Genomic DNA, 15,312 nt, shown 5'->3' on the forward strand with positions numbered 1-15,312 from the left:
ACAGGCATGGTTTAATAAACTGCCTTAAGCGAGCTCGACCCTTTAAAAATTAGTGATATCTCTTGTGAAATTTCCTTGTGTCGGTTCAATGCGGATTGGAACTCCTGGTTCTGAAATTTCAACATATTTATTTCTTATTTCCTTTTCACAGAACTGTACTTCCAAACTTTAAGCTGGCGAACTTCAAACCAATCGCATTTCTATACGGTTTGTGCACAACAATCACACCAACACTTTCGAATAGGCCATGAAGTATCACACAACAAAATGTCAAGTTCATGACTTTTTGAGAATAATAGCCAACTGAATTGAGTGCGAAAACAACTCCAAGTGGAATAATCCCAACGATAAAAGGAATTGATGTTTGAAATAAAACACTGACCAGAAACGTTTTCTGTTTCTCCTGTGTTTCCTTGGAAACGACTTTAGAGGGGAAAAGGTAAATACAATACACTAGGCAAACCATGTGAAATAGGAAATGACCAATTACGCTTAGTACTGTAATTGCTGATGGTAAAATAGCATATTTTCTCATATCGTGATCAATGAGAACCACAAGTACCGACGTTGTAAAAAACTCTTGAGCTGGACATGGATAACTTCTCAATGCATCTAACTTTGCAATACTTTGATCTTCAGGGAAAAACTTGAGCAACGGAGCCAGAAACAGAGCTGGGAACAGTACTATGCAATAATAAATTATTCTATATTTAGTACTTGTTATTCTAAACCGGTTGGTGTGTAATGAGCTGGCACGGCTCTCGAACAGATATATGTATGATAAAGCGGCGCCTGAACAATGATAAACAATTTTTTGATACATTTTAAGTTCTCAAACACCTTAAATCAATCAAAAATCTTTAAAAGGTTTAAGCTCTTGGTAAAAACTTTTGGTTTCAAAAACTAGGATACATATGTGAAAACTTGAAAAATTGGCTCTCAATAATTGTTTCAGTAGCATTTGCGGGAATTTGCACCATTGGGGTTAATTTTACTTTTTTGGCAAAAAAAAAACGAATTTTTAAACGAAAAAAAAACGAAAAAATTTTTAGACCTTCTAGCAGTAATATCAGTTTTAAAGCTTAATTTTGAAAAATTCGTGAATTTAATTCTAAGAAATTTTAAGAAGCCATGAAAAATTCTTAGAGATTAAAAATAGATTTTTTGAATTACAAAAAACTTGCAAATTTCTACTACAATAATAATAGATAATTGCAATAATGTGGGGACTCCCAACCAGCTGAGCAATCCAACACAGGAGACTGCGGACATTGGCAAAAATATGTATAATGGGCAGAGGGTACATAGAACGACATCGAGTTGAGCACAGAAAAAGTGATTGATTAGTAATGGTATTTTGGAAATTTTCATAGCAACTGGGGTCTTGTACAGAATAACGTAGAATGCAAGAACTTGAAATGGTAGTGATACTAGCTGAATGATTTTTGAAAAAGAAATTATGCTCCGCCAAGTGTCAAAAAATGAATAATTTGAATTACAATTTGAATAATTCCTCGCAAAATAATCTTCTAATGCAGAACTCATTACAATAAAACGCTTGTTAATGTTATTGCAAAAAAACGACAGACAGCTGAGTCTTGAAATTCCGACTGTTTTTTGTCGAAGATCAGTTAATCAGATTTGGGGGAATTGCTTTGGTTTTACTTCATTACTCGGTTTTTAATAATAGTATCAATTATAATTAGAGTGTTCAACGCGCCACCAAAAACAATACTTTCAGTCTTGCTTTGAAATTTCTTAGAGGAGTTAGAAGATCCGTTTATATTAATAAAAAAACATGTGTAACAATAATTGTACCACAATCAGTGATGCAGAGAGGTTCCTGATGAACATAGTACAACAAATTTTAAGCTGTAAAAAATAAAAAATAAGAACGGATTTATTTCCTTAAATAGTACTTTGAACTTGTATAGTATCTATCTGGCTCTCTTTTTTCCTATTCCTGCGAAAAATTGACAACGTGAACTGCCTATACGGTTTGTACACAAAAATCATGACAACAGGGGATCCAGTGCCGAATGATGAGAACATGATTGTGATGAAATTATTAAGAACTTGGGAATGAAACCAGAAAATGACAGAGCTATGCAATAGAATTAAGGGTATTATAATGAGCATGAGAAACGAGCCAAACTGGATTGACATGGACAACAGAAAATTCTTCTGCATTTGAATTGTTCGAAATGAATACTTATGATTTCTCTGTCTCTCCAGAAGCTTTAAGAATGTGAGAGTGAAAAATGAAATGATAGGTATAGTGATGATACATGAACAAACAACGCCCCATAACACAATAACTAAAGGATCAACAGATAAAATGAATATTTTCTTATTGACCATATGAATATTCTCCAGAAATAAAGTTTCATCACATGGTCGAGCATTTTCCTGTGACGGCAGGATTGTCCAGACGGGAAGAGAGGAGATAGGAGGAAAAATGCACATTAGTGGAAGATAGATTTTTCGGAGGTGGTGCCAGATGGAGTTTTGACCAATGGTAGCGTAGAATCGGTTTTCGTAAATGGCGATTAGGGAAACTCCGAGAGCTGAAAACTTCAATTGACTTTTCGAAGGTGCTGGGTGATCGTTCAACATTCCCCGAATTTTGCCGGCTCCGGGGGTATACATACTCTGACTTTTAAAGTAAAAGGTTCGTTAAACATCCCAAATTTATTCCACACTGTGTATTGTAAAGAACAGGCCAGCAGATTTATCGCAAGTCCTACAGACTCATGCTGACTTCTGCCTATTTAAAACTAAAACATTGAAGTTTTTCTAGGTCATTACGCCTTGTACTCTTTGAGGACAGGACTAGTTTTTTTACAGGTGTTATTTGAAGAGATCAAGTACATTCTAATTACTCTTGTCATCGAGTATCATCATGACTAACATCTTTCAAAAAATTATCTGAAAAACACATTCAAACCCAGTTCTATGAAAAAATATCAAAACACAAAGTTAACTGAGATTCAGGGAATTTTTTAGCGTGTCTAGTTCTGCAAACAGCAGGTCTTCTATGCAGATACATATGATTCATAAATCTGAACCATGAAAGCTTTCGATTTTTCACAGAATAGATTTAAATTGTGATAGGGATGCTGCAGAATAAAATTCAAAAATATCAGGAAAATCACCTAACAGACATGTCAGAAGACAATATAATATTTCTCCAGGAGCATCGAAGAATCCGAGCACGTGAATTGCAACGCACGGTATGTGCAGATATGGTACACCAATTAAGCAAATAGTGATGTCGGATACGGTGCTCCAAAAATGCACATTTAACATGACCCATTTCACAGACTTCATCTTAACAGGGGTCTTAAATTGAATACAGTATGCTCCGTAAATGCATAATGGAATTTCGAAGCAAGTAATAATATGAGTTGCGAGAAGTAGAAATTCCGGCGAAGCAAAATTTGAGGACTGGGATGTCATTAGGACTGAAATTATTCTAAATTAGATAATATATTTTAAGGTAAAACGTCTGTTTAAATTATTTGTATAAGCAACAAAAAATAAACGAAAACTAAAATTCTACCTGAAGTTCAGGTCCTGAACAATAACATAAAAAATTTGGGAAAACACGAAAAAATAAACTTAAAAAATTAATTAAAAAATTAAAGATTAAAATTAAAGATTAAATAATCTCTAGAACATAGATCTCTAAAACACTTCCCGTAGCGGTTCATTTTTGTTCGAGTCTGACTGGCGTTTTCTATGGGAAACAGAAAACAACACGCTGTTTGCTCAGTTTCGAGAATTTTGGAATTCACAGACTTATTTTGTTTTGCCGTATATGATCTTAATCATAGACATATAATATTTATGACAATGCTTTGCTATAATTCTGTGTGGTGAGCGTTCGCAGAAGGTTCTGCACAATTCTTTCAATGAAAAAAAAAAGAAAATTATAAGAACTTATTAGAAAATTATAAGATGTAGAAAGTTATTCATAAAAGTTAGTATTCCCAAGAAAAATCATAAAGAAAGGTTTTTTTTCAAGGTTTTTTTCAGATTTTTGGCGTTGTTCAACTTGTATTGCAATCATTATTATTGCGATCATTAGTAATTTAATATAATTTGCTCCAGAGCATTTGTAAGCAATGAAATCCAATTTTCCCTCTGTGGTGTTTGGTTTAGAAACTTTTGCAATTTCGTCTTGATGTGCCGCGGCATGCCGCAAAAATCATAGGGGATTTGATTTCCCAGTAGTTGAAGTTGGCAGAGTTAACTATAAGGATGACCTAAAACAAGTTTTAGGCTACTTGTTATAGACATGGACTTCGATTTCTAATTTGGACAGCATCCGCTACAGTGAAAGTCTGCGGATTGATTTCAAACTCTCTAAAATCGAACGAGTTTTCAATTTTTTTTTCAATTTTGATGCCTAATTTAGTGAACACGGTAATTATAGTTTCTTGTATATAAAACCCGTTTAACTCCTTAAATTACTGTTTACGTTTCGTGTTGTAATAAACGATCTCTTGATCTTCATTCAACTATGCTGGCACAAAAATAGACACAATTCGAAGAGGCGCAGAGGGAGTAACAGACACAAAAAATGTTAGGACGTCTGCGATCTCGCCGGTAAGAAACACTGAAAATACTCTCTGCGTAGTCACGAAAGCTACAAACTTTAATGTATTCAACCAAATAATGTTAACTGTATAAAAAGAAACAAAGAAAAAAAAGTATAAAAAGAAACTTTAAACCAAAACTAATCATCAGATTCAATATCTTCTATCTGTTTGACATTCTATTTCTGTAAGCTCGAAAATATGGCTCGTTTTTCTGGAAAGTCTATTATTATAACTGGCTCTTCAAGTGGAATCGGAAGATCGGCTGCTGTGATTTTCGCGAAGGAAGGAGCTCAAGTCACCATTACTGGAAGAAGTGCAGATCGCCTCGAAGAAACCAGACTACAAATCTTGAAAGCAGGAGTTCCAGCTGAAAAAATAAATGCCGTTGTTGCCGATGTTTGCGAAGCATCGGGACAAGATGAAGTCATCAGAACAACTCTTGCTAAATTCGGAAAAATTGATATCTTGGTATGTGACTTCATTGACAGTGAGAGAATTATAATCAGCAGTTTTAGGTCAATAATGCTGGTGCTCTTTTGACTGATGGAACATCTAATACGGATCAAGCAGTAGAGTTGTATCAGAAAACATTCAAATTAAACTTCCAAGCTGTAGTCGAAATGACTCAGAAAACCAAGGAGTATTTGATCAAGACAAAAGGAGAAATTGTAAATGTTTCCAGTATAGTTGCTGGTCCACAAGCAGTGAGTTTCGGAAAAAGACAACTTCAGAACTATAGTTTCAATTTTCAGCAACCTGCTTCCCCATACTACGCATGTGCAAAAGCTGCGCTAGACCAATACACCAGATGTACTGCAATTGACCTCATTCAACACGGTGTCCGCGTAAACTCGGTTAGCCCTGGAGTAATTGCCACCGGTTTCTTGGGAGCAATGGGATTGCCTGAGACTGCATCGGACAAGTTTTATAATTTCATGGGCTCGCAAAAGGAATGCATTCCTGTCGGACATTGTGGAAAGCCGGAAGAAATTGCGAATATTATTGTATTCCTCGCAGATCGGCGTCTCTCGTCGTACATTATTGGGCAATCGATTGTTGCTGATGGAGGATCGACTCTTGTCATGGGAATGCAAACACACGATCTTATGTCAATTCTTAATCAGTAAACTAGAACTTATATAGCGTAATCATTATTGTTCTCTAATTTAATAATCGTAAAATACTCAATAAAATGCATTGAATACGCTTATTACTTTGTAATTTTAGTAAATTTTCCGCCGCTGGGCAGCTAAAACTGAAATTTTTTTTAAAAATCGCCAAATATGATGTATTTGGCCATTAGGGATTTAAAATGTTATTAGACAAAGTATTATACAGTATGTGCAATAATGGTATTAAACTTCGGAAAACAATTATTAGGTCAGTCGCGAGGAAAACGCTTGTGATGATGATGATGCGTCAGAAACAGCTTTTCCGCATTTGAAGATCTCTGGAAATATGTATATTGCATTCTTTCATTTCAAAACACCTTTGAAGGTCCACAAATTTTCGCAACTTTCCAGGGCACTTCGCCATTTTTTTTTGAAGCCAGCAGTTAGATTTTCAGTGCATCTGACCCTTGAAAACACGGGGTTTTACCTTTTAAAGCGGTTCGGAAGTCTTTTATTATGTAGATGATGAAAAACTGATCCATTGGTGGGTAGATCGCCAGTGTCGCCATTGCAACGTTGATATATGGCCCGAACCCGATATGGAAAATTGGTGTTGTGAAAAAGAGAAGTATAGGGATGTACATGAAGACTATCGGGATGACTGCCTGAAACTTACTAATGTTCTGTTAAAATTCATTATATGTACATACCTGAACGATTAAAGCTATCATCAATTGGTTTTGCAGATCAGCTGTCCGGCAGCTTGCGTGTTTTCTATTTTCCCGGAGCTTCTTACAACAGCAGAATCCACAGTAGGACATGATGATAACTGAGTTGACCTGAACAAAAGTATATAAATTTTCAGTTTCCTTATAGATAACATACCAAACCACCAGTCAGAATGAGCTGCATGATCCAGTCAGCTGAGGGTCTCGCGCATTCGCCGATCTCATTGCACTTGTAGAAGTTTGGCCCATTGTACACAACTTCTTCCATTGATAAGTTATAGAACTGCGAGAATTCCTCACTGAAAATATCGGAGTCAGAAAATTGTTAAATTCGCCCTCGACTCACCGAAGCTCATTTGTCAGATGCTCTCGTTCAGGAAACGCCCACAATTTCAAGTAGCCCAATGAGAATCCACTGACTGCTGCGCCAATCACCCAGAACATAAGATATGGTCCGTTGAAGAATCTCAGCTTGTGGAAACTGAAAAAATTTCAAGAGATGTCTCAGTAAAAAATCTAAAAATGACTCACTCGCAGACAACAACGTAGCGATAGATGAAATGAACGACGAGAATAAGGATCAAAGTGAAGTAGATTCCACAGAAGTCAACTGAAATTGTGAACTCTATTTCTCGCCCTCAATCGAATGCTCACCCAGAAAAATCGGCGCAAGATCTCGACTAACGTAGCCGTGGTACAAGTTGAACGAGATGCAAGAAGTCTCTGTACTGTGGGCCATCATTCCCGACGTGAAGCTTAGAATTGAGTATACCATTTCAATGACAGCGTAGGAGATCATCAAACGGCGATACGCGCCGAATGACGGATTTGCTTTGTAGAAAAGCATGTAGAGAAGTATTGAGTTGGAGAATACTGCGGTGACGAGACCGAACTCTTCGGAACGAGCCGTAAGATCCAGTACCCATCTGGCGCTCATCTTGAATGAGGAACTGATTTAGGCCCACAACAAGTGTGCTTATATAGCATGTTTCATTAGATGTTTGATTTATAAGACATAATACAATAATATTATTGTTTCAAGACACAGTAACGTCTGTTACAGGGAATCTTGGGAATAATATGGTGACTTAAATAATCAGAGATCCTTCTTATAAGCCTATATATCTCGTGAACACCATCACCCACACAAAACGCACACAGCGTTCTTGCGAATGATCGTACACATTCGAGGGATGGTCCCTTGGGAGAGTTTCGGCTAGACATGTTATTGTACACAATCTGAACCAACTGAAATCCAAGCATCTGATAGTTCAGAAACAAATCAGAAGCAGTGTTTGAGAACACATAGTAAAATTTTGGAATTAATTCCGGAAATAAGTACGATTTTTGCAATAAATTGTATTTTCTAATGATACAGAAAAACCCGTAGTGAGCGAATGGAACTTTTAAAAATTTCAGAATTTTTCTAAATTTTATAATAACTTCGTTGCAATTTGCAGTGGGCTCAATATTTTCAAATTCCTGCGTAATTGATTGGCCTGGTTTTGAAAATTTCTCACTTGCGTTGTGAGGTTTTAAACGATTTCAAATTTTCAACGATTTTTCGGTAGAAAAACTTGATAACCCAAAGGATTTCTTCCTTATCCGTAAATAAACTTTTGGGGAGAAGTAGATGAAATGTAATAAAAAATATATAATTTTTCAACGGTTATACTTGGTTATGACGGATCAATCAAATTTAATTCTAATAAATTTATCATGAAATATTAAAATTTGCGCGGGGATTCAAAAACAAAAATTACTCATCACTCATTTTGTAACATTAAGAAATAATTTTTATGATCATTACGATCAATTTTCTATATTTTAAAACAAAATCCCAATCCCCATGGGCGTTACTCTACCTTTAATGCGTCATTCTGTCTGCTCACGAAGAATAGATTGTCCTTTTAACTTTTTCGTTTCTTCTACTAATTTCAATATGTTATTAGTTGTGACGAACTCACGTTATAATTGGCTCCTTGAAAACTACCTTTCAAAATTCCTTTTTTCGCTCTAAAACAAAAATCGCTAGACTTATTTTCATCAACAAGACCAATTGTCAAGAGACTTTTATTTCAATAGTCTATATAAACTTGTCAATTACTTCCCTTTTTTAACATTCTCAGTATGTGCTCTACTAGATGGCTTGAACTTACTTATTACGCCGAAACTATTGGATTTTGCCTCTCGATTTCATTTAATTTTATACTTTTACTATTAATCAGTGAAATGCCAAAAAAGATATTCGGAAGTTATAAATATCTTATGCTGTCTTTTTCGGTTCTGGGAATGTTCTATTCATGTTGCAATGTACTAGCGAAACCGGTAATTTAATTTGCATAGAAATTGTTGTTTTAAATACAATTTAAGTTTTCAGAACTTGTACATCACAGATGTCTCATTTGCAGCGTTCAATATTCTGAAAAATACAGGATTTTCAAAATCTTTCGGGAGTATTGCTATAGGCAAGTTGATGGAACTTGGGTCAGAATTTTCTGAAATCTGAAGAAATCTGAAACTTAAACGCCAATTTTTTTGGAGAATTGAAAATTGATGTCTGATATTATTAAGAAATATCAGCAAATTATTGCGCCGAATTTTATTTTAAAATTTATATTTTAAGTTCCCGCCACACTTTTCAAAAAAACAACTTTTGCTTCAACATTTAAAAAAAATTCAAATTTCAATTTTTGGCAAAAACAAGTTAAGATTTGAGTCAAGAGTTTATGGAAGAATACAATTTTTAAATATCCGCTATCATTTTTCAAAAATAAAATTTGGACTTCTCGTTAAAATGCTCAAAAAATAAAAATTTGATTTCGCGGCAACATTTAAAAAATCGAATTTAAAATTTGAACAAAACGACAAAGCAGCTGACACCTCGCGGGTATAGTTTCTTGTTTTGAACCCACGAAGTGTTGGCCGGCCTATAGCAGCAGACATGTCACGGGCCACACCCTATATTTAACAAGTTTCCAGCCATATACAGTTCCTGTTATGGAATGATGATTGTCCTGCTCACCATTAACTTCTACTACCGATACCTTTCCGTCACATGTCCTGCTAAACTCACTAGATTCTCGGCTAAAAACTCTCCGATTTGGGTGTTCCTTATACTCTTCAACTCATCCACGTGGTTTGTACTGAGCTATTTTGTCAATGGCCCAACTTCGATGAAAGATGAAATCTTACAACCTGAGCTGTTACAAGCTTATTGTATGCAGCCTGAGGATTACGCGTATGTGGGTCCTCAATACTTTTATAAAGACGAAGGAGAAATGAAATTCCATCTCCCATCCTGGATTGCTTCCGGCGGCATGGCATTCACTATGTTCATCACAAATACTTTGCTGACATACTTTGGCATTGAAACCTACAGACATCTTAACAAAATTGGCAGCATTGCCGGTATTGAGTACCGAGAGCTTCAGCGGCAACTTTTCCGAACTTTGGTTATTCAAACAGCTATCCCAATGGTCTTTATGTACTTCCCAATTTCCTGTATGTTCCTGTTCCCGATATTCGGGATAAAAGCTGAATCGCTGGCCAATGTTGTTCCAATTGCGGTTGCAATCTACCCCTGCTTCGAGCCACTTGCTGCAATGTATTGCATTAAGAGCTTTCAAAAGCGGATTTTCAGTAAGTTTTCTGTAGGTGGCAGCTGTTTTTTCAAGTGAAGTTTTCAGGTATTTTAACTTGTAACAAGTTCAATAAATCAATGCATAGTACTGTTGTTCCGGTGATTTGAAATTAATTTTTAATATGAAATAAAGTATTTCCCGAGGACTTTTTTGCAGAAATTGCAGTTTCCACTTTTCAGAAAAAGTGTAATTTTTAATTAGTTATGAAAGTTCATCACAAAACAAAATAACAATCTAAAAACAAAACATCGAAGAAAAAACTATGTTGTTTGTGAGCGTGGTCACAATAACTTTGAATTTTGAAGTATAATATGTCAAAACTAACAAAAAAAAACGAAAACGATACAAAAGCATCGTAAACATTAATAATTAAGAGTTAGTAGTTTGTACTGCAATAAAACATTTCCAAAGTTGCCTTCCGATAAGGAGAGTGCACAATGAGCATTGTAAATGTTGTTAAAACTCCATGTGTTACAATTGCAGCCATTGCAAGATTGTTTCCAGCTGAAAACTCATAGTTCAACATTTAAAAAACCAGCTGAAAAGCCTACCCTGGCTGTAATAATCGAAAAAATTCGCGCAGATTATATAAACGACAGGTATGATGACAACGACGACTGGAATGAAAACTTGAATGCACATTGCGATCACGAATTTCCGTTGTTGACGAGCCGTTGCTCGAGATTTTGCGACAGTGTGAGAGAAATGGTTGAAGATGGAAAAGACGAAATAAAAAAGTTGGGTTGCAAAGATTGAAAGCATGAAAAGGAGGCATAGGCAGAACGTGGTGTTTGTGGTGGAGATGATGAAGTAGCCAGGGCGTTGGAGCACGTCGTCGGTGATACATGGGATCTTCTGGAATATAATTATTCATATTGCTATATACTTCCTTTACGATTTCAAAGGAGGACGCATTTATGTGAAATGGTCTCACAACGCGATTAGAAAAGGATTTCAAAATCGGTGGGCGCGTGGAAAGACCATTTCTCATTAATCAGGGTTGTGCGGCTCTTGAACAAAGGCTCTCGGCGCGTCCGTTTGTTTCAAATTCAATAATACTGCAGTAGCAAATTAACAATAATTACAAATTTCGAACAATCTCGGCGTTTGGCTCTAGCTTCTTGTCCAAGTTTGGCCCAAAAGATATTAAATTGGATCAGAAGTTGTCTAAACTTGGGCAAAAGTTGGGCAAGACTTTGGCAAAACTTGGATTCAGGCTGCACCCAAGTTTTACCAAACTCTTGCCAAAATTTTGCACAAGTTTAGCCAACTTCTGATCAAAGCTAATATTTTTGGGCCAAACTTGGGCAAGAAGCAAGAAGCAGATCTGTGATCGCCCGTTATTTTGACTATAATATGAACCTAATTTTCACAGAAAATGCCGGTATTTTTTTTGCATTTTTTTTTTTCATTTTGCATGTCAGATCTCAACGTCGGCCGATGCTTCTTTCTCTAGTCAATCCAAAGTCCAAAGGTTTCTTTTCTATTGTCGTTCCCCTTTGGAACAGTATAGTTCACAATGTATCAACATTCCTTTCCCCCTCCCAGTTTATGAACCTCATAAACCAACAAATCTCATTCTTTTAAATTTCTCGTTGATTTATCCTCTTCTGTCAAATAGTATTTACTTTTTTTCATACTTAAGATGGACTCTGGCGGGTCTTTCTTATTTTATGTGTTATTCGATTTTCCCCGCTGATCTTCTATGTACTACATTTTGTTACTATTTATCTAATTTCGAATAAACAAACAAACAATTTCTTTCTACTGTCGTGAATCAGTTTTATTGGCAGATTTAAAATAAATTCACTCACATTCTTAATAACTAATTTCGCCAAGTTTTCGTTCGGAATTTTCAAATAAGCTGGCGCCAAAAAAGTGGCCGAAATAAAATAAAGAACTATAATGTAAAGAAGTCGATACCAACTTCTCTTTCGACCAAACAGTGCATTGATAATCTGATAATGACGATCTTCAAAGACAACCAGGATAGTTACAGCAAGTGTGCCAACCATTGATATTCCAATGTAAGCTAGAACATTTATAGGAAGGCCCAACGGAACCGCTAGCCCAAGAGGATATCCTGAAATCATCGGGAAGTTCACAACTGGAGTAGTTAGGCAACTGAGAAAAATATCCAGAAGGGCACCGACAAAATGAAGAAGTAGTAGAATCCACTTCACATGTCGCATTTTCTCAGGAGTTTTGCAAATTATCATAAAAGCGCCGAATGTGTGCAATGGTATTTCAATTGCCGTGAGAAAATGGAGAGTTCCAGCGTAAAAACCATCAGTTGCGAAAAAATTGGTGATGTCGGAACACATTATTCGTATAGAATAAAGTTGGGAGGAACCTATGAAAAAGAATGTGGGTTGTAGAACATTTTCACCTGTTTTCTGAAAATTATGATTAAAAAATTAGTTTTTTTTCTGTTATTCATCATTTGATTTTTTGCGGAATACACGCAGTTATTGAGTCAGGAAATCCCCGAAAGTTCTGGAATACGTATTACTGTAAGAAAAAATTCTGAGAATGTGTATTGCGTAACACACGTGTTTTCAGCTCGGCCATTCGGTGTAATTTGTGCAAACACCGTCACGCGCAAATGCAGACATTTTTGCGCGCGCTGCGGCGCTGCGGTGAAATTCCTCTTGGGGAATTCAAATATTTTTCCCGCCTTTTTTGAAAATTTTCGAGGCGTTGGTCGAGCACGGTCTCCTCGGGTGGAAATTGCGATAGGGCGCGCTTGCTGCAGCCTCATTGCGTCCACCGAGATTTCACAGTTGAAGAGTGATTTCCCTCGATTTTTATTAGTTTTTCGTCGATTTTTCTATTTCAAAAATGATAACAATTATAACGTAGACTGAACCGAAAGTGGAGAAAGAAAAATTATCGGAAACCGTTTGGTGGAAATGCATAACGAACTGTTTGAAAATATCAACTGACAAGGGAAGTCTTTGAGGGGGTCCGTAGATTTGGGGTTCTCATGCTAAAATTCCTACAGAAGAGTGTTAGTTATGATCTCTCCAAAAAATTTAGCTGCCCCGGTCAAGTTTCAGCAAAGTTATGACGTTTTGAAATTTCAGTTAAAAACACCATTGAAATCCACTGTCTTACCATGCAATCCACGCAAATCTCAGCTTGCGTGACCACCGAAAATGTGACACCCACCACATTGAGTTGAAAAATGTCCTCGGTGGCCGAGTTGGGAGTGCGCGCGTCTGATAAGATTTAAGCTTTGGTTCGATTCCTTCTATTTTTGAAATATTTTTGTAAGTTGAATAAAGTTGTAAAACAACTCATTCAAACATTTTTGCGCATTTTTAAAGTGATTTTATTCTTATTCGGGAACCTAGAATCATTGTCCGCACTTTTTGGAAATTTTTATTTTTTTCATTTTTGCTCAAAATTTCTTGATCAACTCCAAGCAAAAAAATCAAAAAATTTCATTTTTCTAAACAATTATGAAATTGCTATGTTGTTGTTCAGAAATGTATGAAACGTACATTACACAAGTTTTAACTATCTATTCGCAAGTAAACCGTCGAAATGATCTACATCTCATGAACTTTGTGCAAAATATTTAACCAACTTTGAAGTTGCATAACTTCGTTGAGATAAATTATTTTGAAAAATGATCAACTAACAAAATGTTTGTTGAATAACAGTAAACAAAGTTTTAGTTATAAACTTTTTGATACCTCCAGCTACAAAGAAGAAAACAAGGTTGGCATTTGGCTAGTTTTTCTATTAACATTGTGTTTTGGAAAACGGTCACAACTTTTTGGTGGCTGAAGGTATCAAAAAGTTTATAACTAAAACTTTGTTCACTGTTATTCAACAAACATTTTGTTAGTTGATCATTTTTCAAAATAATTTATCTCAACGAAGTTATGCAACTTCAAAGTTGGTTAAATATTTTGCACAAAGTTCGTGAGATGTAGATCATTTCGACGGTTTACTTGCGAATAGAGAGTTAAAACTTGTGTAATGTACGTTTCATACATTTCTGAACAACAACATAGCAATTTCATAATTGTTTAGAAAAATGAAATTTTTTGAATTTTTTGCTTGGATCAAGAAATTTTGAGCAAAAATGAAAAAAATAAAAATTTCCAAAAAGTGCGGACAATGATTCTAGGTTCCCGAATAAGAATAAAATCACTTTAAAAATGCGCAAAAATGTTTGAATGAGTTGTTTTACAACTTTATTCAACTTACAAAATATTTCAAAAATAGAAGGAATCGAACCAAAGCTTAAATCTTATCAGACGCGCGCACTCCCAACTCGGCCACCGAGGACATTTTTCAACTCAATGTGGTGGGTGTCACATTTTCGGTGGTCACGCAAGCTGAGATTTGCGTGGATTGCATGGTAAGACAGTGGATTTCAATGGTGTTTTTAACTGAAATTTCAAAACGTCATAACTTTGCTGAAACTTGACCGGGGCAGCTAAATTTTTTGGAGAGATCATAACTAACACTCTTCTGTAGGAATTTTAGCGTGAGAACCCCAAATCTACGGACCCCCTCAAAGACTTCCCTTGAGAGTTTTCTGATTTTTTAAAATTAAATTTTTATTTAAGTTTTTCTCATAACCTGCAATGATAACGTTTATAGAGCAAACTTTTGTCGTCATTTTAAGATATAATTCGTCTATGTACCTGTTGAAAGAACTCAGATCGAACTCTTTTTGTGAAATTCAGTTATAATTTTTCGTTAAAAAGAGGAGCTAAAAGTTATTAATCTGAATTAAAAAGAGTAGAGACAGTGAATCTAATTAATATTTGGTATTTTATTAGAGCAATACAGGTATAAAACATTTTATCATGGGTTTTTCGGATCCAATTTTGTTGGCACAATATTTTATTTCTTGCCACATAATACTGTACGTTTGGGCTCAAATAAGCCATACAAAGTGCTGAACTATGAAGAATAATGTTTCAACATTACATTACTTACAAAAAATCAGGTTGAAAGCAATGTTTTCAGTCTTTCTTGGCTTTTTTCAACAAAACTTAGTATTACCATCTTATTCTGTGCCTCAACTTAATCGTTACAAGTTTGAATTCTTGAGAAAACTGTATTTAAAACCTATTACGGCTTTTCAAAACTCAAATATATAAAAACGGTATCTTCTTAAGCTTTCGTGTTTAGTTTCCAATACTTTCCTTTCAGTAAGGCTTGAAATTTTTTGGAAGCTTCACTGCTAGTTTCCCACTTC

At 35.5% G+C, this 15,312-nt stretch overlaps 6 protein-coding genes and 1 pseudogene across 7 annotated transcripts; 2 read left to right on the forward strand and 5 right to left on the reverse strand.

Moving 5' to 3' along the window:
- Window positions 1-42: 42 nt before the first annotated feature.
- Window positions 43-1,545, reverse strand: srh-122 (Serpentine Receptor, class H; the record flags this gene model as incomplete). Its single annotated transcript, NM_074417.2, has 3 exons — window positions 43-110; window positions 160-792; window positions 1,185-1,545. The coding sequence occupies 3 exons, from the start codon at window positions 1,543-1,545 to the stop codon at window positions 43-45; spliced, it is 1,062 nt and encodes a 353-aa protein (NP_506818.2).
- A 363-nt stretch (window positions 1,546-1,908) lies between these two features.
- Window positions 1,909-3,459, reverse strand: srh-251 (Serpentine Receptor, class H; the record flags this gene model as incomplete). The annotated part of the gene is made up of 2 exons (NM_074418.1): window positions 1,909-2,567; window positions 3,156-3,459. 2 exons carry the CDS (start codon window positions 3,457-3,459, stop codon window positions 1,909-1,911), a joined length of 963 nt encoding a protein of 320 aa, NP_506819.1.
- A 626-nt stretch (window positions 3,460-4,085) lies between these two features.
- Window positions 4,086-4,391, reverse strand: R08H2.16 (annotated as a pseudogene). Its single transcript has one exon. A coding segment is annotated over exon 1 (306 nt).
- A 247-nt stretch (window positions 4,392-4,638) lies between these two features.
- Window positions 4,639-5,813, forward strand: dhs-23 (DeHydrogenases, Short chain). The gene is made up of 3 exons (NM_074419.7): window positions 4,639-5,072; window positions 5,120-5,308; window positions 5,357-5,813. The coding sequence occupies exons 1-3, from the start codon at window positions 4,803-4,805 to the stop codon at window positions 5,729-5,731; spliced, it is 834 nt and encodes a 277-aa protein (NP_506820.1). The 5' UTR covers window positions 4,639-4,802; the 3' UTR covers window positions 5,732-5,813.
- Window positions 5,814-5,980: 167 nt separating this feature from the next.
- On the reverse strand, window positions 5,981-7,381 carry str-88 (Serpentine receptor class r-10; the record flags this gene model as incomplete). Its single annotated transcript, NM_074420.1, has 7 exons — window positions 5,981-6,054; window positions 6,204-6,381; window positions 6,427-6,555; window positions 6,602-6,743; window positions 6,791-6,925; window positions 6,976-7,054; window positions 7,099-7,381. 7 exons carry the CDS (start codon window positions 7,379-7,381, stop codon window positions 5,981-5,983), a joined length of 1,020 nt encoding a protein of 339 aa, NP_506821.1.
- Window positions 7,382-8,574: 1,193 nt separating this feature from the next.
- On the forward strand, window positions 8,575-10,195 carry str-102 (Serpentine receptor class r-10; the record flags this gene model as incomplete). The annotated part of the gene is made up of 4 exons (NM_001322593.1): window positions 8,575-8,772; window positions 8,825-8,912; window positions 9,427-10,086; window positions 10,134-10,195. The coding sequence occupies 4 exons, from the start codon at window positions 8,575-8,577 to the stop codon at window positions 10,193-10,195; spliced, it is 1,008 nt and encodes a 335-aa protein (NP_001309459.1).
- Window positions 10,196-10,287: 92 nt separating this feature from the next.
- srh-170 (Serpentine Receptor, class H) lies at window positions 10,288-12,412 on the reverse strand (the record flags this gene model as incomplete). The annotated part of the gene is made up of 3 exons (NM_074422.3): window positions 10,288-10,592; window positions 10,640-10,943; window positions 11,903-12,412. 3 exons carry the CDS (start codon window positions 12,410-12,412, stop codon window positions 10,465-10,467), a joined length of 942 nt encoding a protein of 313 aa, NP_506823.2. The 3' UTR covers window positions 10,288-10,464.
- Between the last annotated feature and the right edge of the window lie 2,900 nt (window positions 12,413-15,312).

Source organism: Caenorhabditis elegans, chromosome V, assembly GCF_000002985.6.
Source record: "Caenorhabditis elegans chromosome V".
NCBI classification, from domain to species: Eukaryota; Metazoa; Nematoda; class Chromadorea; order Rhabditida; family Rhabditidae; genus Caenorhabditis; species Caenorhabditis elegans.